General features: G+C 42.7%; 2 protein-coding genes and 1 long non-coding RNA gene across 7 annotated transcripts in view; all 3 read left to right on the forward strand.

Annotated features, from left to right (window-relative positions):
* Positions 1 to 4,471, forward strand: part of TCP11L2 (t-complex 11 like 2) — a 49,869-nt gene extending 45,398 nt beyond the window's left edge. For 2 of the 4 annotated variants that reach the window (XM_072655817.1, XM_072655816.1), the window contains one exon: positions 4,021 to 4,471. In XM_072655817.1, the coding sequence (XP_072511918.1) occupies positions 4,021 to 4,091 (71 nt within the window). In that variant the 3' untranslated portion in view covers positions 4,092 to 4,471. Of the gene's footprint in view, positions 1 to 1,190; positions 1,657 to 4,020 lie in introns of those variants that run through there. The other 2 variants (XM_072655815.1, XM_072655814.1) reach the window with 1 other exon arrangement.
* Positions 4,472 to 4,720: 249 nt separating this feature from the next.
* LOC140531545 (uncharacterized) lies at positions 4,721 to 6,369 on the forward strand. The gene is made up of 2 exons (XR_011976368.1): positions 4,721 to 4,803; positions 5,817 to 6,369. It is a non-coding gene; the product is annotated as an uncharacterized lncRNA (long non-coding RNA).
* Positions 6,370 to 7,913: 1,544 nt separating this feature from the next.
* The window catches only part of POLR3B (RNA polymerase III subunit B), a 152,790-nt gene continuing 136,143 nt past the window's right edge, over positions 7,914 to 24,560 (forward strand). For both annotated transcript variants that reach the window (XM_072655818.1, XM_072655819.1), the window contains exons 1-8: positions 7,914 to 8,110; positions 11,898 to 11,930; positions 13,342 to 13,398; positions 13,489 to 13,553; positions 14,151 to 14,226; positions 20,695 to 20,795; positions 22,609 to 22,700; positions 24,421 to 24,538. In XM_072655818.1, the coding sequence (XP_072511919.1) occupies positions 8,039 to 8,110; positions 11,898 to 11,930; positions 13,342 to 13,398; positions 13,489 to 13,553; positions 14,151 to 14,226; positions 20,695 to 20,795; positions 22,609 to 22,700; positions 24,421 to 24,538 (614 nt within the window). In that variant the 5' untranslated portion in view covers positions 7,914 to 8,038. The remainder of the gene's footprint in view (positions 8,111 to 11,897; positions 11,931 to 13,341; positions 13,399 to 13,488; positions 13,554 to 14,150; positions 14,227 to 20,694; positions 20,796 to 22,608; positions 22,701 to 24,420; positions 24,539 to 24,560) is intronic.

The raw sequence follows: 24,560 nt of genomic DNA on the forward strand, positions 1-24,560 counted from the left end.
ATTGCATCAAGAGTGTGAGGAACTGATTTCAGAGCTCATCTGGTCTGGCCCTTTCATTTTACAGATAGGGAAACTGAGGCTCTGAGAGGAGAGGAGACTCATCTGGGGTCAAACAGCTGGTTAGTAACTGAGGTGGGATTGAAATCCACCCTGACTCCACATCTATTTCTCCACCAGGTCACACACATCACCTCTCACATTCAGCGTTCTCACCAAGATGATAGGCATTGTGCATGTGTCAGTGTGGGTGTGAGTGTGTGTATATGTGTGTGGAGAGGAAAGGGAGCTGAATACACTGGAAAAGGGGAAGAGATAGATCCCAGGAAAGCTAAGCTTTGGAAAGACAGGACTTTGCACTTTGAAAGCTGGCAGATTTAGTTGGAATTTTACAACATTCCATTTGGAATGTCATTTTTTTCAGTGGAAATAAAGTGGTTATCTGGATGAAATCTGTTAATTTTTCAGAGTCAAAACTGACCATCCCTAACACTAGGAATATGGTGACTTGTCAAGATCAAACAACCAGGATGTGAAAAATCTATAACAAATGGTGCCTCTGTGTTAATGGACTATAAATTAATGGACTGAATGGATCGATGGATATTGTATATTGACCAGCCAGGTTTCTCACTGCCACCAACCCTCTCCCAAAAGTATTTTGGACTACTTTTTGTACTTAAAAACAAACCAAAAAAAAAAAGCATCTCATTTTTCCCCCTTGGTCAGTAGTTACTAAGGACTTGCTATGTTCCAAACACTGTAATATATTGGGGGTTCCAAGACAAAAGACCACAGCAGTCCCCCCCTTTGAGGGGTTTCCCCTCTACTGAGAAAAATAAAGAATAAATAAGGTGTCCTGGAGAAGTGGATAGCATCCCCTGAACTTGGAATCAAGATCTGTGTTCATATCTCACCTTTGACACTCACTGTGTGACACTGAGAAAAAAAAATGGACCTCAATTTTCTCATCTGTAAAATGAAGAGATTGGATTCAGTGGCTTCTAAGGTCGTTTCCAGCTCTGTGTCTGTGATCTTAGGTCACTAAGGTTTTCAGGGCCTCAGTTTCCTCATCTGTAAAATGATGGGGTTGTACTTGATGATTTCCAAGGTCTCTCCAATTTTAAATCTATGGTTCCATGAGGCGCAATTGCTTCCCTCATTCATGAAGCTTTCTGAATTTATTTTTTCAGATAAACGAATTCATCTGTATATGAAGAGTCTCCTCAGTCTTCCAAGCCATCAGAAATGCTTGCCCCCTGTGCCTGGGGGCCTCACCGTTATCCAGTCTGAGCTGGAGACTCTGGGCTCTCAGTATGCAACCATTGTAAACCTTAACAAACAAGTGTATGGACCCTTTTATGCAAATATTCTCCGAAAACTCCTCTTCCTCGAGGAGGGAGGTAGGACAGCAGGAACTGACCCTCCCAGCAACTAGTAATGAGCTGACATTGGAAAGAGGACTGGCCACGTGAGAACACCAGTGCCGGATTCTTTCCCTAAATACGCATTGCAAGGACTGTGGCATATTCCCTGTACCCCCGTCTGCCTTTCAGGGTTACCTGGGATCTGTGTAACTCCTTTCAAGCTAGTTACAGGGCATGTGCCTGTCACACACCTTGCCTCACACATTCTGTCCCTCTTTGAAAACTTATTGGAAAGAAACTGTGGTGGTTTTTTGTTTTTGTTTTTGTTTTTTAAAGAGAGACTTCTGAATGACAGGAAACAATTTATAATGGATTATATCACCTGTATGTGATGTTTTTGTTAAGGTTTCCTAATAGCATTAATATTAGTCTTAACTACTCAGATTCCTAGGCCAGGTATCGCTCCTCACTTGTCCCTTACAGAATTCAGTTTTTACTTTGGCACAACTTTTGAGAGGCTTATGGGTTGGGGAGTGGTGAGGACGGTCACTAAAGGGATGCCGACATCCCTCTCACGAAACGTGCTGGCAAAATGAAGTAAGTCATCACAATTGTAGCTGAAATATACAATTTGATTTTATTATTGCTAGGTAAGAGAAGCTTCCATGGGCTTTCCCACTTCCCTGGGATCTGAGTACTTTCCTGGAAAGATTTACCTGTCAAGTACCAAATCACTTGTCAGTATTTGTATCCTATTTGAAATCTTTAAAAGCCATGTTGTTAATGACATCATCGGAAAAACCACTAGGGTGTAGCTTGTTAGAAACCAATCACTTCCAAGAAATTTTATGCTGGAGGTTGCATCTTCTCTACGTGCAACTGATGGAGAAATTCACAAGGAGGCAACCTTCTCTGGGGTCTGAGTTTTGGGCAAGAGGCTCCTTGTAGATCTCAGCCAATCGGATGGAAAAATGGAAGAGCTGTTGCCTTTTAAAGGTACCTGGAAAAATGAAAGAGCTGTTGCCTTTTAAAGGTAGCTGGAAAAATGGAAGAGATGTTGCCTTTTAAAGGTAGCCGTGGATTAGAGGAAATTAGGTGTTCTTGGAAGAGAAAAAGAAAGAGGGAAACCTTGGGTTGTGTTTTTGTTTTTTTGGGGGGTTTTTTTAAATGAATTTTACATCTGAAAAGAGAAATAAAATGAACTGGAGCTTCTGTATCACTTAACCTTGATGTATACTAATCTACTGTGTGTGTCTCTTTTCTTGGTATTGTTAAGCATTCAGAGTACTTTGAGAAACTGAGCCCTCATGGACCTTGGTTTTTAAAGACAACTGCATGTTACAGAATTTTGCGTTGGTCTTCTTTGAGAATCAGGGAAATGCACCAGCATTAGGATGGTCCTGGGAGAGGGGAATCGCTCCTCTTCTATAAAACCATTTCTTGATGGATGATTTTCTTGGGCTCCATTGGGCACAGTTAACTTGATCAAACACATATTTTTTGTAGCTTAGTGGTTATTTATGTTTAAGAAGGGAGGTCTTCTTTAACTATTATGTTATTTCCCTCCTTCTCAAGTCTCTGTCCTCCCCACCACCACCACTGCTGTCCCCCTCCCCTCCAAAGCAACCTCATCTATTTGAGGATAAGACTCCTTTATGATTTTGAAAGTTAAAGAAAATGATAGGGTCAGTGGGATATCTCTGATCCTTGTATGCCCAAATCTGAGCATATTCACTTATTTCCTCCCTGAATGACCAATTAAAAATATACACCATCTACATGTGGACAGTGGTCTGAACAGAGCTCTGTTCCTGGGCACAACCAGGTACTGTGACACACCTGTCTCTGGCATAGCTTCCATTCAGTAAGGTGCTGAATATAACTTGGTGTTTCTCGAATTCTCTGTCCTGTTCTTTGCCCCCACATTAAGGGCTTAGAAGATACAGCTCCAGTAAATCACATTTCATCTCTTCCAGTAAGTGACCATCCTGTTTAAAACAGGGAGATAAAAGAAAAACATGTTTTTACCATAAAGTTTGAATCCAGTTGTGATTCTTTTATGCACTTAATTTATATCACAAGAAAAAATAACAATGTACACTTTTAAAAAAAATTACATTTTTAAATAAGGGCATTTTATTTTTTAAAAGTGACAAAATGAATTTATTTCTGGATTTAGGCAACTTGCATTGACGAAGGTGTCTCAGTCCCCGTCTTCCTGGATGTAGTTCATCCCAAGATTGCTTAAACATTGGCTTCCATTTTAAAGTTTCTTAACATGGTCAAGTTTTGCTATATAAGGTTTATTAAATGTAAAACTAATATTTTCATGTATTGCATAAATTCTGTTTTTGAAAATTTTGGCAAGAACCTGTTCCATGCAAGCTGGCAATGTTCTTTTTTTTTTTCAGTTAAATATTAAAGCATTGACTTAAAAAATGATTGGTATGTCTGTTTCATGGGGGGAGGGCTTTTCAGGGACTCATCCAATACTGCTGACCCTGAGGGACTTTAAGCCTCGGTTAATCAGGTAATCATCATCTTCCTGTTACGTAGACCACCAGGTTCTTCTCTGTTCTTTAAAATTTTATTTTTTTGTTATTTTATTTTTTTGTTTTAGTCATTTTTGGTTTTTTTGTTATTCTTTATTTGACAGATGCCAACAGTTGTGGATATTTCCATATACAGAAGAGAACAGAAAAAGGAGGATTGTATATGAAACTCTAAATCTCTTATATACAACTTGGTTTTTTAGAAAGTATGTCCTCAATCAGTCGTTTGTTAAGCACCAACTATTCTAGTTAAAAATACAGGTACAAAGACTGAAAAGATCCCTACTTGGAATGAGCTCACATTTTAAAATAATAAATTCCTTATGTAGTTTCAAAGCTGTCCTGCTCTCTGTGTCTTCCTCTGAATTTCCCTTGGTTCTCTTTTGTCTATTAAAAAAAATACTTCAATGGCCCTTTGTTTCTTTTTTCTTTTGGCCATAACACTTAGGAGCCCATTTCCTTGCTCTCCCCTTCCAGTTTAAAAAAATAAAATCAAAAACTTGTAATGAATAAGTATGATCAAACAAAATAAAAAATCTATGCCGTGGCAACGTCTGCAAATGTATGTCTCCTTCTGCATGCCCTTTTTGTCGAGAGGTGAGGAATCTGGTTCATCAGGAGTCTCATCTGCTGTTTTCCAAGTGACTCTCATCACGTGTCTCTGCTTTGGGGCTTGGGGTGGTGGGGACAGGGCTGGACTTAGGTCAGACCTAGGGTGCAATGGCATCTGTGCTGAGCACCTGCCTGGGTGCCTATGGTTGGGGTGGTTCGGGTGGTTCGGGGCGGGGGCGGGCACTCACCAACCAGGGAGAAATCAGTGAAGACTGTGGTAGTGGGTGAAACTTGAAGTGAATCATGCCAGGCCTCAGGGGTTCCAAGAAACCAAGGTGAGGAGGAACATTCCAGGTATGGACCCATGGGGGAGGAATAGGGGCTGAGCCTTATTGGACTTGGCCGAATTTTGTCCTTTGTTCAGTGCTATCTGACTTTCAGTGACTCCACTTAGGGTTTTCTCAGCAGAGATACTGGAATGATTGGCCATTTCCTTCTCCATCTCATTTTACAGATGAGGAAAGGGAGGCAAACGGTGAAATGACTTGCTCAGGGTCACCCAGCTAGCAAGTGTCTGAGGTTGGATTTGAACCCCAAATCCAGGGATCTGTGCACTGTGACATTAACTGCCTCAGTGTCATTAATTAGTAGGGGAGCATAAGCCACAAGTATGCAAGATTATGCAACAGCCTTGGAATAGATGAGAATGTAATGTAAGTATATGACTGCGTTGAAATGGCAAGGAGTATGGAAAAATCAAAGGAAGGATGAGCATTTTTCTAGTCATTTAAGATTTCCATAGCACTTTATATCTATTATCTCAATTCATTCCACATTGACCCTGGAAGGTAGGTGCCATTACGATTACCATTTTACAGTTGGGGAAATTGAGGTTAAGAGAGGTTAAATAACTTGTCTAAGGTCATGTAGCTAATAAGTGTCTGGGGCAGGATTGAAACTCCTCTTCTACCTGACTCCAAATCTAGCACATTGGTTTGTAATCAGAGGACCTGGGTTCGAATGCTGCCTCTTTCTACTGGTGTGACTTTGGGCAAGTCACTTAAATTTTTTTGGGCTCAGTTTACACATCTGTAGAATGAAGGAGCTGGACCAGATGACCTCCGCAGTCCTCTCTACCTTTGTGTCCATGATCTTATGCTTTGGAAGGGAGGAGGATGGAAATACTTTCTGATGGGGAGGGGGAAGAGAAATCAGGGAAGGCTTCTTGGAGGAGCTGGCATTTGAGTTGCAGCTTTACAGTTAGATGAGATTTCCAAAAGTCAAGACAGGATGGAGTTGGCAGCCTGTCATCTTTTCTGCTTTCTTTTCTTTATCCATAACATTCTAGATTCTATGGGAAAAGAGAACATCTGCAGATGTCTTGGGAATTTCTATAGTAAATGGATATCTTATTGATATTCGAAGACTTCCAGCCTCATCACCTTAAACCAAGATTTCCGTTTGACGGGAAACTCGTCAGGATGTTGGAGTGGGCCCCATGGAAAGAAGCCAATGATCATGGAGAGCTCCAGGAAATTCTTGAGTCACCCAAGGTCCTTTTAAACAAAAGCCTTTTTCAAAATCAGCCATGCAAGGAGAGGGAAATGAACTCATAGTTTTTCCTACCCAGACCCACAGATTCAATGGTTGGTACTTGGAGTTCTCCTTGGTAGGATTTCAAGAGTTTAAGTATACCTAGGAAAAAAAAGTCTCCCCAAGTGCTCACTGATACTTGAAATTCCATATTCAAGGTTGTTTACCCAACTCTATATTCTGTCTGGATTCAGCTACCCTAGACAGTAATCGTTACTGGAAGCGACCTGATTAAAGGAACCACATCTTTCTGTAGGCTCCAGTGAGGAACTGATGAGCCTTCAATAAATATTGGTTGGATCTAACCATCTAACCCATTGCTGTGACTGAATTGATCAGATATTTTTGGGAAGGCAGATTGTGGCAGAGAAGGCACGAGGCAAACCTTGATGATGTTGGGGGTGATGAAAGAGGCCAAGGCGCCCCCCTTTCCCCCAAAGGGAGGCTGTAGATTGAAAGACATCTTCCTTCATCATTTTACTCTAGGTCCATGCTGGAGAAGACATTCTGATGTGGTTTTCCATCTGTACCTCACGACAACATTGTTTTTCTAAACATTTTCAGAATGATGCTTAAAGAGCATGGCACAGCAAATTTCCATGGTCCTCAAATAATCAACAAACCTGTATTAAGTGTATGTCAGGCTTGAGGTGGGTGGGTGCTATTATTACCCCCATTTTACAGATGGAGAAACACAGTTATGTGTGTGAGGCTAGATTCGAACACAAGTTTGCCTTGGTATCTACTATGCACTTTGCCTTCAAGGAAGCCTAGCTGAAAGGCAGCTTAGAGGTGACTGAGAATAATGATTTCATTTACAGATGGGGAAACTGAAGCCCAGATAGATATTACATGTGAACATATATGTGTATATACACACAGCAGTAGAATATATGTAATATACATATATGTATAAGACACACATATACATACATTATACATGTATATATACACACATATCACCTGTCATACATATAACACAGACATATCTTACATATACTACACCATATTATTGTTATATATATTGTCATATAGTATAGCGTATATTATATGTATATATGCTCTATACACATACTATATATTAAACATAACATATATCTTACATTACACATTACATATATACATAATCTGACAATATATAATGTATATATGTACATACACAAATGTTCATAAACAGATCTATATTACATATATACATAGAGCTTGCACACATATTACACACCCCCTATATTATATTTATACATTTCACACGCACATTAGAGCAAACACATTACACACATCTTACATGTACTATAACTTTATTACAAAGTGCACATACGTGTCATTATTACACACACCTAGATCATATAGATTTCTCCCATGTCTTAGACATATATACACATACATATGTGAGGCATTATATTATATTACACACGGGCATACATTACACACATGTACATATTTTTATAAGTGACTTGTCCAGGGTCACCTTGGGGGGCACCTGGAGGTAGGGTTTGAACTCAGAACTTAGGGCTATTCATGATATATATTTATATTATAATCATCCACTACGTTCAGCTGGGAGAATGATGGGAAGGATGGGCCTCCTGGAGGCGCTGGCGTCTGGGCAGGACGAAAGGACGAAGTCTCCCTTTGCCGAAGTTTTTCTGGGAAAGGAGACGTAGCACTTAAGCCCAGACTGGGGACGCCACGTGGAAGGCTCCTCGCCCCTCCCCCTCCCCCTCCGCGCGTGCTCCCTGGAATGGGCGGGGCTTGTGACTTCATCAGGGGGCGGAGCTCCGCCGAAGACACATCCGGGTCCTGCCGATGACGCCATAGGGTCCCTAAAAGCAGGCGGAACCTTTTCGCCGTCAGGCGTGGTGCACTGGCCGAGGGGGAAAGGTTTGGGTGCTGCACTGCCGGGTGTTCACGCTCGTAGCGGTCCGCCCGCCGCCGTTAGGGTCGCAGAGGTGGGTGTAGCAGTGGCGACTGGAAGCCATGGACGTGCTAGCCGAGGAGTTCGGGAACTTGACTCCGGAGCAGGTGGCCGCTCCCATTCCTACAGTGGAGGTGAGTGAAGCGAAGGAGCCGGACGTGAGTGTTGCTTGGGGGCGTTCCCTCCTCGGGCGCCCGGGCTAGTCAGGGAATGTAGCTGGGGCTGTGCTCCAGGGCCTAGGGCGCATGCTCGGAGCACTCCGCCCCGCCCTCTACGGGCGTTGGGGCTCTGAGTGCGCCTGCGCCCACGCCCACACCTTTGCGCACGAGGTTTCTTCCCGGGCTGTCAGGCCCTAGTCAGTTGCTCGGGAGGCGGTGGAGACCTCGGACGCGTCCTGGTCCTGCCCCGTGGGGTGGAGCTGCACCTCCCGCAGGGTCGTCCTCCTGGACTTCCCAGCTTGAGGGGCATTTTCCTGGGTAGAAAAAGTGGAAGAAAAAATAACATGATCAGCTCAGCTTTCTCCTACTTCATTATCAGTTTTGTCTGAACCAAATCATTGATCTCTCTTTACCTTCAACGGAAAACTCGTTTTATCGACTTTGGGGCTCTCAATAAGTCTGTCAGGTCGAGGGACAAAGACAAAGTTTAGTCAAGGTTTCCTGCCCTTAAGACCTGAACTTAGATTTCCCTGATGTAGGAAACTACTGGATGAGACAGCTCCCACTACCACTGCAGGTTGGCTTCTTCCCTGCAGCTTGTAGTGTTTGAGAATTGAGTTTAAGTGATTTTAAGGCCACAACACTCAGGGTCAGAGGCAAGATGTTTTTGAATCCGGCCTCCTTTTTCAGGTTCCTAGGCTGTCTCTCTCCATCCTTCTTCTCAGTAGGGAGATGTGATACATAAATAACCTACACATAATGTGCTTAAGAGAAGAAAATAATGTTTGAAGTGGTTGGTGGGCAATTGTTTACCTACTTAGCTTCCCCAGGTTTGGAGAGTTCTCATTTAGAGAATTAAATTTAAAGTATGACTAAGAAGGCCTTAACTCCTTTGCATTTTTTACAGTCTCCTAGACTCTTTCTTCACCCCTTTCAGCTAATAAGCCCTTGCTGATCGCGTCATATTGGACGCATGTGTCACCAGGAGACCCGATCCATTTAGTTACAGCCTTAGTTGGTGTGTATGTTGACTTTAATAGAGTTGGTTGTTGTCCTTCGTTCTTGAAGAGGACCAAAATGACATCACCATGATAAAGTTCAATGTTGACTTCAATAGAGTACTATGAGGATGAATGAATAAAAAGACATTTTTTAAACACTTATAAAGTGCCAAGCACTATGCTAAGCCCTGAGGAGTCAAATACCATAATAATAGCTAGCAGTTACTATGTTCCAGGCACTGTGGTAAGCACTTTACAGATACCTCCTTTGATTCCCAAAACAGTGCTGGGGGGTAGGTGCTATTATTATCCCCATTTTACAGAGGAAGAAGGTTAACTACTGGCTAGCCCACTAGTTAAGTGTCTGAAACCAGATTAGAACTCAAATCTTCTGACCTCAGACCTAGCTTTATCCATTGAGCCACCTAGCTGCTTCCAAATACAAAAGCAAGGATGTGTTCACAGAGTTGCTTTACAAAAGATGAGTGGAAGTAGGGAATTAAGTAAGGCATTGCTGGGATTTGCTTGTCTACAATAGTTGGTCAGATGAGACAATCAGTGGAGACAGGGCAGTGTAATGTTTCTGCCTTAGAGGGCCAGGCTGCTGGGTAGGCTCTTGATAAGATAACTGGGTTGAGGGTTTTAGATCTGCTTTGTAAATCACTTGTTGGAACACCTGTTGAACTCTCAGTACACTGAGCTCCAAGGTGTTTTCAATAAGCTGTCTAGTGCCTCTCTCAGCCTGTACTTGTAGTGTCTCACGTTAGTCAGTCGACAGCCTGGTAAAAGGGATACAAAGGAATGAACTGGGTCTTGTTCTTAAGATATTACATTTTACAGGGGAGGAGGATGTGTACCCATTACCATGGTACTGATGTTAATTAAATAGACCATGGCCAAGGTTGGTGGTGGTTGTTGACCGTCATCTTTGAAGAGGACCAAAATGACATCACCATAGTAAAGTGAAATTTCAGTGTGTCCGACTGTGACTGATCAGACCAATATGAGCTCAGAATGCTCATCTGCAGGTTGGGCACAGATAGTCTGTGTGAATATTTGGGGTGGATATCCCAAATTTTTGCATCTTACATTTACTTTGTGCTGTCTCAGTTCTGCTTTGCTCAAAGAGCACAGCACCCTTTCTGATGTGGGCATGCCATGCTGAACAATCCTGTGCCAGTGTCTCCCATGTTGCATAATCAAATTCAAAGTTCTTGCGAGAGACCTTGAGAGTGTCCTGTGTTGCTTCTTCTGACCACCAGATGATCGTCTGCCCCATGCAAGTTCTTCATAAAATAGTCTTTTTGGCAAGCGTATTTTGCATTCGAACAGTGTGGCCAGCCCATTGGAGTTGTGCTCTTTGAAGCATAGTTTGAATATTTGACAGTTCATCTCGAGCAAGGAGTTAAGTGTCTGGTACCTTATCCTGCAGGTGATCCTCAGAATCTTCCTAAAACAGTTCAAATGGAAGAGATTCAGTTTCCTGGCATGACGCTGAGAGACTGTCCATGTTTCACAGGCATACAACAGTGAGGTCAGCACAGTGGCTCTGTAGACCTTCAGTTTGGTAGTCAGTCTAATACCTCTTCCCTCCCAAACTTTTCTTTGGAGCCTCCCAAACACTGAGCTAGCTCTGGCAATGTGTGCATCAACCTCATTGTCAATGTGTACATCCCTGGAAAGTACACTACCAAGGTAAGTGAACTTATCCACAGCATTCAAAACTTCTCCATTTGTTATAATCGATGGTTCCACATATGGATAGTGTGGTGGTGACTGATGGAGCTCCTGTGTTTTCTTGGGGTGTTCATGATTTGGCCAAAATTAGCCACTGATTAGGTGGTGGTGGGAGGCCTGCTCCATGACAGAGTACTTTCTAAGTTGCCATTATTAAATATCTTTATGGCCTGCCCATTAACCCAGCTTTGAATCCACCTAACTCCAACTATGTAGCTTATATCTTTCCATCTTTCCCAAAAGGATAGCACAAAAACTTTGTCAGATGTTTTCCTAAACTCTAGGTAAGCTACATGAACTAGCTTAACGCCTCCTTTTGAGTAAGCTTGAGGTAAGAAGTGAAGGAGGTTAACCAAGTGGGATGCCAGGGTGTGAGAAGTGTCATTGGCACGAATGGTGTGTCTCCCTTTGTTATCCTCGTTTGATGTCGATCCTAAGAGGTCCGTCGATTGCTCCTGACTTACTTTGTCTGATTTTACTGGAGGAGAGCGCCCTTTATTCTGGAGTAGAGTCTCAATGATAATAACAACAAAAGCTAGCGCTTTTTATAATGCCTACTGTATGCTAGGCCCTGGGCGAAGTGTAATTTAAAAAAACTGAACGTCTCATTTCCCCCCCACAAGCCTGAGAGGCAGGTGCTGTCATTACCTCCGTTTTACAATTGAAGAAACTGAGGGAGTAACACAGTCACTGGAGTCATCAGGAGAAGGGGAAACTAGATTCATTCCCCTTTAAAAAGGCAGGAAGTGTGTAATACATTTTAAAATGATTTCCATAAAAATGGTTAAGATGAACATAGTTTTGGTGCTTAAAGAAATGTTTCACATTTTTTTGGAAAAATTACTCATATGTACCTCACTTCTCTGATAATGCCTCAGGAGAACGAAATGACTATTATGACTTTAGTAGTGCTGGCCTAGCTCTCTTATGGTTCCATCATTCTTATTTATAATAATAACAGCTGAAAATCTTTGACTAAATGGCTAGTTTGTACAAATTCTAATTCTTAATGTTTTGTTTCACAGGAAAAATGGAGGCTGCTTCCAGCATTTCTAAAGGTCAGTGTTATACCTTTAATATTCATTCTCATGTTCTTATATGAGTCCATTTAATTTTCCTTTTTTTATAGTAAATCCTTGTCATTCGTATATTTTGACCAGTGCTGTGTGTCATGCCTGTTGCTAAGTAATAGGGACACCAAAAAAGGAAGGAGAGACCTGGATCCTGGCCCATAGGAGCTTGTGTTCTAGTTTGGGAGGCAGACCATATAGGTCATGTTAACTTAGGTTACATGTTCTAAAGGCCAGATGAGAAATAAAGCTAATGAGTGTCTGCCCCTGACATTTAGGGGAGGAACAGTGTTGGAGGAAAATCTGATGGAGGGCAGACATTGAGGTCTGGGTCTGGAGGTAACTGGAGAGTTGGGGAAAAGGTAAGAATAAGGTAAGACTGTTCCTTTTGAGTTGGAGCCAGTGTTGTTTATAGAGAAATGAGGATAGAGTAGACTCTGTGATTGAGTTGAAGCAATAGTGGGCCTTCTCCCTCTCTTGAGCATAACTGGTAGGGGGCTGTGGAGACTTCCGATGCAAGGATGGGCAAATGCCATGCCTGCAGTATTGATAGAACCCAGCTTGGAGATGAGGAAGGAGAGTAATGATAGGTAAGGTAAAGACATAAGTGGGGGCCAGCTTGTTGACAGTCTTGAGTTCCAGAAATTTAGGCTTTATCTCAGAGGCAGTAGGAAGCCTTTGAATGTATTTGAACTGGAAGTGATGTGTGCAGATTGAGATTTCATCCTATTGATCTGGTTGTGGTGTGTAGTATGGCTCAGAAAAATAGAAAATGGAAGTAGAGAGGAGACTGGTTGGAAGACTAGCCAAGTCCTTGGAGGAAGGTGGTAGATGTGGAATTGGAAGGAAAGTCCCTTTGCAAGAACTATGTGAAAGGCTCAGTGAAGGACTGGATGTGCCTGGAGCCTGCCAGGGTGGAGAAGTTCAGGGAATAGAGGCACTAAGGGAGCAGTTTTATCCTCAGGGAACTTAATTCTGCTGCTGCTTTGAGGAGCAGGCAGAGCCTCCTCACCCAATACTTGTCCAAGCCTTAGCTTCACCAGCTTCGTTAAGCTAAGCTCTCTGACCCATCAGGTCACGGTGGCCTGGAGGAGCTGCTCTTTGCCCAGTGGGAGACAAAGAGTGGGCTTAATGAACACAAGGTCAGCAGTCCTTGGCCACCCGAGAGTGGACCAGTATGAGGTCCTCTTCTGTGGCCCTTTCATTGCTCTCAGCTGGGTGATTTCTGGTTGTATAAACACAGATTTTAGCCACAGTGACATGTTTTTACTAAGCAAAATGTGGAGCTTTTCCAAAAGCTTTATCTTGAGGAAAGTTTGCCATCTTGTGATGGCCAGGGCTCAATTGCAGATGTTGCTCTTTTGGTGCTGATCCTGGGGCTTTTTTCTGACCCCTGTAGGTGAAAGGCCTCGTGAAGCAGCATATCGACTCCTTCAACTACTTCATCAACGTAGAGGTGAGTGTGCCGAGGGTGGGGCCCAAAAGCTGGGCATGAGAATTACCTGCAAGACTAAGATTTCTTTCCATCTTTTCATCTTGCCTGTAGATAAAGAAGATCATGAAAGCCAACGAAAAGGTCACCAGTGATGCTGACCCCATGTGGTACTTAAAGTAAGGAAAGGCTTTGTACAGTGTCTGTTCTTTCAGGAAACACAGTTGCTATTAAATAGGTTGTTCCAACCACTTAAAAACACAGCAGCCACATCTTTTAACCTTTCAGTCAGCTTGGTAAATAACCGATTTTAAAGTTCTTAAGCTGAACTCTGTATTAAAAGAGGAGACAGGCGATTTTCTTGGTCTTTGAAACTAACAGAAATTAGTCCAGTGCCCAGTAGAGTGACTAGTAAGTACTTAATATGCTCATTTCTAGTGCAGCACTTCTGCCTGCCATATTTTTATAGAAAGTTAAGAGGGACACTTTGATAATGTGCTCTCAAAGTTATTTAAACCCATGTCTTTTTTTTTAAAACTTCCATCCTCTTCTCCTGCAGGACAGTGCATTACACTTAGCAGGAGTTAGTACATGTTTGTTGAGTGGATGGATGAACACATTTGTGTAAATAAGAGAACCTCAGATTGAAGCTGTCCCTTTAGATTTCGTACTCTAACAACTTACCTGTGATCCTGATATGTTGGGTGAAGACAGACTGTTAGTTTTTCAAGTATTCCAAATAGAGAGAATTGATATTGGATTTATTTGCTTTTCAGATATCTTAATATTTACGTGGGCCTCCCTGACGTTGAAGAAAGCTTTAATGTGACAAGGCCTGTGTCTCCTCATGAGGTAATTGGGGAAGCTGCTTTTCTTTTTAGCTACAGGTATTCCCTGCCACATTTTTGGATGATAAACTTAGCTATCAACACAAATTCAAATATGTGAGCAAGGATAAGGGACAAGAACAAATAAATTGTAATTGGATAAATACTGTTTATTCAAAGGGATTTTGGAGGGGGAACGAACTAGGCCTGTGATCTCTTAGGTGTAGGGAACTCCTGGATTCTGTCAATGCAAAACTAAACTTTAGTGGTAACTTTAGAGTTGTCTGAGGTCCTGAGATGAAGGACTCTCTCAGGAACCAAGAACCAAGATGTGTCCTAGGCAAGATCTGCACCTAGGTCTTCCTGACCTGGAGGCCAGCTCTCTGCCCTCTACCACACTGCCTTTCGTTTGAAAAATGTGTGTATTAACTGTGTCCAGGTGTTGTTGTTCAGTTGTGTCTGTCTCTCTGTGACTCCATTTGGGGTTTTCATGGCAGAGATACTGGAGTGGTTTTCCATTGCCTTCTCCAGCTCATTTTACAGAGGAGGAAGTTGAATCAAGCAGGGTTAGGTTAGGTAGTAACAAAAGCAGTTTCTTTGTTTCCATGTCTCCTTCTGAATTTATATTTTTCTCTCTGTGTATCATTTTCCATACTAAAATGATGATGATAATGATGATGATAATCCATGTAGTAGTTTTAGGTTTACAGAGTATGTGTGAATATCATTTCCCCCATTTTATAGATGGGAAAATGGAAGTGCAGAGAAATTGACTGATTAGTTCAAGGTCAGCCAACTAGTAAGTGTCAGGTGAGATCTGAGCCCAGGTCTCCTGAGTTAGTCTAGTGCTCTTTCCCCTACTGCATGCTGCTGCCTACTGTACCCCATTTGGAGGGCCCAGCATGTGTCTGTCTCCAGCAAAGACTTTTCTTACTACTTCCTTACCTTGGACTTGTGATTTGGGCTTTTCACCATGTGTTTGCGTGCCTCACAATATTACCTGATGCTTTTCTTTGCATAAGTGACTTTGCTTGGCACAACAGCCTTAATAAGTGGGCAGTGCAGTTATTGTTTTCTTCCTGTTACAGATGAAGGAACTGAATATGAGTCTTGGAAAGGCTAAGTGACTTTTCCTGTGATTCCACAGCTAGTTAGTGTTGGAGCCAGGTCTAGAACCCAGACCCTCTGGGTTTAGAGTGAGACCATTTCCACTGTCCTATACTGCCTTTGATATTTATGTCTGTTCAGAGGTTTGGGAGTAAACCTGGCTCCTTCATCCTAGTCCTTGGTTTATTGCCTCAGAATTTCAGGTGACATTGGGTTATTTGGTCCATCATGTGATGTAATGATTTATGTGAGGATATCTCATTGAAACCTGGGACCTGAAAAAGGCATCCCACCTAGCCCATTTGTCACCTTTAGACACACTTGAACTTCATCCCTGGCTTCTTCATTTCTGCCTTCACCTTTCTTGGCCTCCTCTCTCCCTTTTTTTTAAACTTAAAGCTATTTATTTATTTATTTTTCGTTTTCACCATTCACTTACATAAGATTTTCAGTTCCACATTTTCTCCCCAAGCCTCCTCTCCCCCACCCAAAGACCCTCTGATACAGGCTCTATATATACATTAATGTTAGACATATTTTCACATTAGTCATGCTGTAAAAAAGAATTAGAAGCAATGAAAGAAACCATGAAAAAGAAGATCAAAAAAAAAGAGAGCAAATGTATGCTGCATTCAGACTCCATAGTTCTTTTTCTGGATATGGATGATATTTTCCTTCACAAGTCCTTTGGAGTTGTCTTAGGTCCTTGCATTGCTGAGAAGGGCTAAGTCCATCAAAATCAGTCCTTGTACACTGTGGCTGTTACAGTGTTACATGTGTACAATGTTACAATGTGTACAGTGTTCTCCTGGTTCTCCTCACCTCATTCAGCATCAGTTCATATAAGTCTTTCCAGGTTTTTCTGAAGTCCGCCTGCTCATCACTTCTTATTAGCACAATAGTATTCCATTACATTTCATATGCCACAGCATGTTCATCCATTCCCCAGTTGATGGGGATCCCCTCAATTTCCAATTCTTTGTCATCATTAAAAGAGCTGCTAAAAATATTTATGTACACGTGGGCCCTTTTCTCGTTTTTATTATCTCTTTGGGATACAGACCTAGCCAGAGGTATATTGCTGGGTCAAATGGTATTTGGCCTCCTGTCCTTGACCTCCTGCCTGTTGCTTCTTAACCTTGCTATCCCTGGGGTTGGCTCTTGCCCTTTTACACCAACCCAGTGTCCTGAGTGACTTACCCGGGCTCTGGTGTTAGTCAGGTTTGAGGGGAGCATTTGTCCCAGGTCTTCTCCTTCTGCCTTCTCTGCTGTCCTGGCTTCGTGTTGCCGTCTTGGGGAAGTGGTGATGGAGCAGGTGCCAGTTGGCAGATGTTAGGGGGACTGAGGTTGGGAAAGCTGATGTAGCTAGAGTTGTCCTGTTTGGGCATCTTGGCAGGGAAAAGAAGGAGGAAAAAGAGGACAGTGACTGGAGTGGGCAGTAAGGTCAGCAGATCTCTCTGTGCTTGAGTGGGGCAGATGGGAGTAGCCCAGGATTGGGAGGGCCAAGTCGACAATGGTGAAAGGGCAGGAAGATGAGTGTAGCTGAGATATGTCAGAGTGCCGAGGAAGCCAAGGGGGCTCCCGTGGAAGGGGTCGATACTTGTAACAAATGGAGGAAGGCCAAGGGGCAAGAGCTTATAGAAGGTGAAAAAGGTGGTGACTAGCCATTGTAGGGATGCTCTGGGATGGCAGGAGAGAGAAGTGAAAGGGGGTCAGCCTGTGTCAAAAGATGGAGCATATTGGGGCTAAGATGGGTCCGTTTTAGGTAGGATCCATCTGTAAAATGGGGATAATGCTCACAGCGCTGCCTAGTTCTCTGGGGGGGGTAGAGGTGTGTGTGTGTGGGGGGGAGGACACTATGAGCAAATGCTGTGTAAGTTGTAAAGCACATAAATGTATCTTACTACAGATACTGTTTCCTTGTTACCAGTGACCTCCCCTTTTCCACATCAATTGTCTCTTTGCTTGTCTTTATTCCATTCTGTGGCTCTCTGGCATTTGACACATGATCTGCCTCGTTTTTGAAAGTCTCTTTTCTCTTGGTTTCTCCCTTGACTGGTTACGTTCTTCTTTTTTCCCTCAGATAGCTTTGTTTTTTCTGCCTTCTTTCCTAATCCCATTTCATATGGAACCACCTCATTCTTCAGGGTTCTGTCTTTGGCCTTTTCTTTGCCCTGTTGCGTGATGAATTGATCTTGTTTCAGGCCTCTTTTATGGCCCTGGCCTTTCACCAAGCTTTGGTCCCATATCTTGATACCTCTAGGATGTCCTTTAATGGGCCTCTGTCACCTCAGACTCAGAGTATTCACAATCAGTGCTCATCTCCCCTTCGTGATCACCAGTGCTCCTTCCCCAGCTTCCTTCTTTCTGTCCTCATCATTACCTTTATCTCCATAGCCCATGTCTGTCTTTGACTCTTCCTTTTCCTTCTTGTGTCTCCAGCGAGTGACCCAGTCAGTCCATCCAATTCAGTAATTAAGTGTGGGCTAAATGCAGAGCCCTGGATTAGGTGCCACCAGGCAGAGACAGAAAGTGAAGCTGGTGCTGCCTTCTTGGAGTTCATTTTACAAATCTCTGGTGCTGCTTTTCAGGCAGCATCTCTCCTTTTCTCTTGTCCACTTCTGCTGTTGAAATCCTTCTTTCCCATCTGGATTATTCTGTGAACTTCCTCGGAGATCTCCTTGCCTCTGTCTCTCCCTCCCTGTGTATGTCACCATGGGACTAAATAACTATAACATTAGTTATTTTGGACATGGAGTCAGAGATCCTACATTCAACTCCTCACTTCCCCAGTTACTATATGCATGACTTTGGACAGGTCACCTATCTGTCTGGGTCACAGGGGTTTGGTTAGGTAACCTCTAAGACCTGCCAAGAAAGAAATCTGTGGTTCTGTGACTCCTTTCTCGTAAAGACTCGAATCTGGGGCAGTGGGGTGCAATGTGGGTCCTGCCCCCAGGGGTGCCACTTGCCAGCAGGAAGCAGGCCGAGTGAATGTTGCTGGGTACCCTGCAACAGAGCTGGTCATTATTATTCTGTACACTTGTGTGTGAGGATGAAGGAACAGGAGAGCCCCGCGACTCTGTCATCTATTTAATCTGTGTCCTTGTTTTAATTCCCAGGAGAATTTAGGCTCAAGGGCAGAGGCTCTTTTTTCTCTTTGTACAAGTGCAGTTTCTCACACTAAATGTTTGTGGAATGGAATTGAGCTTCCCCTCCCTAGTAGAAAACCTCTGGGCATGCTGGGTGGTCACCAGGATAAGGTCTTTATTCCTCAGCCTCTTGCTGACTACCCTCCACAGTCTGGTCCAGGCCTGTCTCCCGTTATCCTTTACCATGATTCCCGCTCTAGCCAAACCGCCCTTTTCACTTCTCCCTGAACACATGAAGTTGGAATCCTCAGTTCCAAGCTTTTGCTTCATGGGCTGTCGTTGTCATCTGCCTGTAGTTATAACTTGTGTTTGTGTAGAATTACAGTTAACATAATACTTTTCTCATAAACCCATAAAGTGTGGAGAGAGTGTTTTTGTCCTATCTGACAGGTGAAATGACTTATCCATGGTCACATGACTAGGAAGTGTTTGTTCCAGGACTTGAGGCCAGATCTTCTGACGTCTAAGCCAAGTGATTTTTCTGATCTTTTCTTTTTTAAGATTGGATTTCTCCATCTTGCCCAGCCTAGGAATGCAGGGACTACTCAGGGACCCCATCCCACTACTGATGGACATGGAAGCCTTGCCTTGTTTCCCTGTCTGGGTGACCTGGTGCCCTTTCTGGGGGCTCACCATGTTGATGATAACCCTGATTTAGCCTAGTCTGCTGCAGTTCTGAACTACAGAACCTCCCTGCTAGCAAGGGATCACTGGCATGGGCCACCAGCCTCAGCCCCAGGCTGTTCCTCCCATTACAGAGAGCCCAGCACATAGCCATCTCTCCACACCCTTCTCACATCAGCCTGGCTCATGATGATTTTCTACAGCACTATTCTCTGCCTCACATTCTGGCCCATAAGGGTGGACTGCCTTACATTGGAACTGAAATGTTTCCTGTGCAATTAACATTGTACGGGATCTCTTGCTGATTTTTTCCTGGTGGTTTTTTCCAGTTCTCATGTATCCCATTATTAGAGTTAAAAGGTACCTTTAAGAAGTCACAGAGTCCTCCCACCTGGTTTGACTTGCTTCAGTTTCTTGTGGCCCTCTTAATGCCTGGCTAAAGCTAAGTCATGAATTTGAAAATGGTTGTTGGCTGAGTACAGATCCCATTCTTTCCCGCGAAAGTTCTCCACCTAGTGGCTCTAGCTGTGAGGTGCATCAGAATGAAAATGATTTACTGACCTTCTTTCTGGTTTGCATCAAAAAAAGTTAAACTATACAGCAGGGGAAGGAGATATGGAAAATACTATTAAATAGCAAAGGGCGTTAGATCATAACATTTATTGAGCTAAGTAGCATAAGCAGCTGACTAGGAGCACATTTAAGATAAAGATTTTAGTTTTGAAAATGACATTATTTAAAAACTTGCTCTCGGAGCTGTCACCGTTTATCAGCTCTCTCCTGTGTCTGAGTACTTTGCTGGGATGTTTTAATGCAGTCAGAGGCACATAGAATATTATCCTTGTTCCCTCTCTAATAATCTAGTTATGGAAACAGTGAAAACACGTGAAACAGAATGCTTTACGGCCTACCTTTTTGGCACGGACTGTAATTTCCCTCAGAGTTCAAAGACAGATCCATGTGGGTTGGAGTGTTTGGAGAAAGTTGAGTCTGCATCTGTTACAAGGATGTGGGATGCTCAGCTTTATGAAATGGACAGATTTGTTTTTTGGTCTTTATGTTTGGAACTTCTGTCAGTCTATGTAATGTGATTATAGCCCCCAGGACGATCCTCAAGACTTATGTATTCAGTAGGATGGCTCCTTTCTCTTTCCTTTATCCCATGATTCAGTTGTTGATTTTTTAGCCTCTCATAAGTCCCCATTTTCTCCAGCATTGATAAATGAATCATTTTCTTTGACTTCAGTTTGTGAAGAACTTACTAGAGTAGGAAGACCTATGGGGTAATCGGTGGGAAAGCCATCTTTGGTGGGTTTAGTGGTGCCCATTGTCACTAAAGAGTGTGGTAAGGAAAAACTAGCAGGATTCTGATTTTCTGTTCCATCGTCGGACTACCAGGGCCCAGATGGGCTGTGGGGACAGTATCCGCTGTCCTTGGTCTAACTTTAGGTTTAGGGAGAGAGTGAGGCAATAGGTCAGTGGGTTAGTGTGGGATTGGTGCAAATGAAATGTGAGTTCCCTTCTTGCAGTGGAGAGGCTCTGGAGACAAGATGCCACAATTGGACCTTCCCTTCACTGAGAGAGGCTGTGTGTCTGTCTTTCTGTTGCAGTGCCGTTTGCGAGACATGACGTACTCAGCTCCCATTACAGTGGATATCGAATATACCCGGGGTAGCCAGAGGATTATTCGGAATGCTTTACCCATTGGCAGGTGAGAAAAATGAGTGTGTGTGTGTGTGTGTGTGTGTGTGTGTGTGTGTATGTGTGTGTATGTGTATGTGTGTGTGTGTGTGTGTGTGTGTGTTCATGTGTGAGTGCCCATTTTGTTTCCTGTGGTTCTAAATTTGAAATGACAGATGGAAAGTGAACAAAGGTTCTTTCTTCTGACCTGTTCTTGGCATTAACAAGGTAACACAAGCCTTTTGGGAAGATTTCCTTAGGCTAGCCTTCTTGCCAGAAGATTGCTGTATGGTTTTTTTTGCTATGAGCTTTTCTTTACTCTTCCAGAGTAGGTCTTAGCTGTCAGGTAGCCTGGTGCCTTAAGCAAGATTATTTGGAAGGCAAGGTAGGAAAGCTCCTGGCCCCACCAGCATCATCATTCTTTTTATAGGTTTCCTTCCTCAAGCAAGGAACGTCCAGGAACTCTTCTGCAGGATGTCGGTGGAAATAGGGAAGAGGCAGCTTTAGTCATGGTGCTGGGTTCTCAGGTTGACCTTCTTGGTTTCCATTCCAGTGGTTTGGGTGGTATTTGGAGTTACATGCACATTATTGCCTTGAGAGAGAAAGGTGGCATTTTCCTTGTTCTCTAGTCCATTTTATGGTAAATTTTACAATAAAAAGAATGGGCTTAGTCGGTGTGGAGAGTGTCTTTTGGAGCTGTCTGGTACATGCCAAGGACAACTCTGTCTTTCAGGGTGACTTTGCCCCTTCTCATTGGTGATCCCGGCAAAATGCTTCTGAAAACAGGGAGAAGGCTGTGGAGTTGGTGACAAAAAGCCAGGAAAGCCCTTTGGAAAAGGGAGGTTAGGTGCCAATATGGTGAGGAGAGCTGCTCCTTTGCCTTTTGGTCTGTGTGTCTGACTCATCTACTCTTCTCTGTGAAGGCAGGACCTTATCTCCTCCAATACTGAGCCCATTTGGTATTTAACAGATGCTTGTTGAATGGCTGGTGTTGGCTCATCTGTTCTTCAGGCACACATGAGAGTCTCTTGATGGTGCCCCTAGACAAAGGGCATTTCCTTGCAATTTGATGTCCCTCGGATTAAAATGATCACATATGTGGGAGATGGTCATTTTGACCTAGGCAATTTATGGGGCTGTTCTTTGATATAAGATGCAAGGACAAGAAAATGTTTGCAGCAGTCCTGGCTTCTTGGCTGCAGTGTCAGCAACTAAGAACAGCTGGGTCCCAAATTGGGCCTGTCCTGGTGCTGAGAAGCATGCTAAGGGGAATGAGCTCAAGATGATTCTGTTAATGTATCCCCATGTTAATCGGGGAATGAGTAACAATAAAAACTTTTTTGTTATGTTTGTTTTTTTTAATATCTAGTCTGCCTTTCTTTATACAAAGCATCCTAATTTTGGGGTGGTGGTGGGAATCTCTTTGTGGGATAATGCTCCCTGCTTATGTGGACATTACTTTCCTTCTTTACCCCCAGCAGTCCAGGAAAATGAGAGAACAGAATTATGACAGAAGCTGGGCTTACTTTAGCTAAAGACGTTTGCAAATATTCAAGTATTTCAATGAATGCTTAATCGCACGACTTCAAAAAACACTGAGTGATTTGACACCCTATTCTGAAGAAAGTAAAGCCTGTATTGTGGATTAGAACATGGAGAGTTAAAGAATTTTCATTTCTGTTTTGAGGATGGGCATCTTGGAATTTTTAAATAATGATTTAGAAGTTAAGAAGTTTAATTTTTTATTTGCTCTCAATCCTTACATGGTCATTTGTCTTTGAGAATGACTGTATTTTGTAGATACTCCATATGTGGTGTGATACCCTTTTCTTTTCTGAAAATAGAATGCCCATTATGCTTCGGAGCTCCAACTGTGTCCTTACAGGGAAGACTCCAGCTGAGTTTGCCAAGCTCAATGAATGCCCCTTAGATCCAGGTATGTTTTCATCCCCTGCTTTTTCTGTCTATTGCTCTTCCAATTTTTTTCCTTTTTTTAAAAATACATTTTTATTGATATCTTTTATTGCATTACCGCTCCACTAACAAATAATATTTTTTAAAGACAAAAAAGATAAGAAAAAGAAGCAGAAACAAAATGAACAAAACTAATTAATACATCAGAGAAGTCTGAAAACATGGGCTGCACTTGTTGAATCCTGCCTCTGCAAAGGGGTGGGATAGCAGTGTGTGCTTGTGGCGGGGAGCAGCTGTTCTTCTCCTCGTTGTAACCACTGCGTCTGCTGTTTTTCTTGGCTCTGCTTACTTCGTTCTGCATTGATTAATGGAGATCTTTCTACATTCCTCACACTCACCATTTCTTATTGCTCAGTGAGATTACATGACATTCCTCTACCTCAGTTTGTTTGGCCATTCCCCAACTGAAGGGCATCCACCTTGGTCCTTATTCTTTGCCATTTCAACAAGTGCTGTTATAAATAATTGGGTATTATGGACCTTCTTGGTGTATGTGCTCAGCGGAGTCTCTGGGTCAAAGGGCATGGATCTTTTAGTCACTTTATTTGCATAATTCCAAATTGCTTTCCAAAATGGTTGTACTGCTCCACAGCTTCACCAGCAGTGCATTAGCGTGCCTGTGTGCCTGTCTTCTCAACCCTTCCAACATCGAGCATTCTTGCCTTTTATCATCTTTGCCAATTTGCACAGGTGTGAGATACACTCCAGTTTTTAAAAAAGTGTAACATTTTCTGAAAAAACCTCAAACCTGAAGCTTTCCAGTTTACCATACACTGTTTTATCTCTATATGTCATTCATTGAATGATATTAAACACATTAGCAGGGTATTTTGAAGATTGACCCAATATTTGTTTATTTTTTTAGTACAAAAATCTAACAGCTTGATCTGTAGTTTTTTTCCTTCACGAGTACAATTTTGGTGACCCAAATGTTTATTCTCAGTTTCTTTATCTTTTGGTATACTTAAACAAAACAAAAACTGATCCCATGTTTTCTTCTAACCTAGATTGAAAAAATATTAAATAGATGGGCTAGAAACCATTTCAAAATACAAATGAGATGAAGAAATATGTCTATGTTCTCTAAATGGACATAGTGTTAAAATTCAGTTTCCTTTTCAAAGGAGGTAGTGATGTTTTGTTTTTTAATGCCTCAGACTTAGCATTTTTAGACTTTCTCAGTTCATTTAGCCCTTTTTCATTGATTAATTTTCTTTCTGATTGCCTTCATCTTGTTCCTATTTGGATGCATTGATGCAGAATTCCCAAAGATGTTGACAGGAAATGCCATTGAGTAAGTTTCATCAGGCCAAAACTATAGTGCCATCATGATGTAGAAGATGAATGTGACATTAAATCCCATCAGGAAGCGCCATTTTGTTTTTCTCTAAAAGCTGTTGGACGATTGAGGGACAATCTCGTCCTAGAACTGCTGCTCAGAAAGCTGGCTCTGGTGCAGCTGAGCCCTGATATGTGGGTGTGACTCCCTCAGTCCTCAGTAATGGTGGCATATGTGCTGGGCCTCTGCTGCGTACCATGCTGATGTGTTGACTGTTGTCGATGAGATGACTGGAATACACAGTGCAGCTGACAGATGGGCCTTGGAGTGCTTGGCCTTACCTGTCTGGACAGCACCTTTGTGAGGAGGACGCACAGAAGTTAACCTTGTGTTTTTGGAGCAGGTGGCTACTTTATAGTCAAAGGAGTGGAGAAGGTCATTCTCATTCAAGAGCAGTTATCAAAAAATAGAATCATTGTGGAAGCTGACAGAAAAGGCACCGTTGGGGCCTCCGTCACCAGGTAAGGAAAGTCTGTCAGGTCT

Source organism: Notamacropus eugenii, chromosome 3 (genome assembly GCF_028372415.1).
Source record: "Notamacropus eugenii isolate mMacEug1 chromosome 3, mMacEug1.pri_v2, whole genome shotgun sequence".
In the NCBI taxonomy this organism is placed as follows: Eukaryota; Metazoa; Chordata; class Mammalia; order Diprotodontia; family Macropodidae; genus Notamacropus; species Notamacropus eugenii.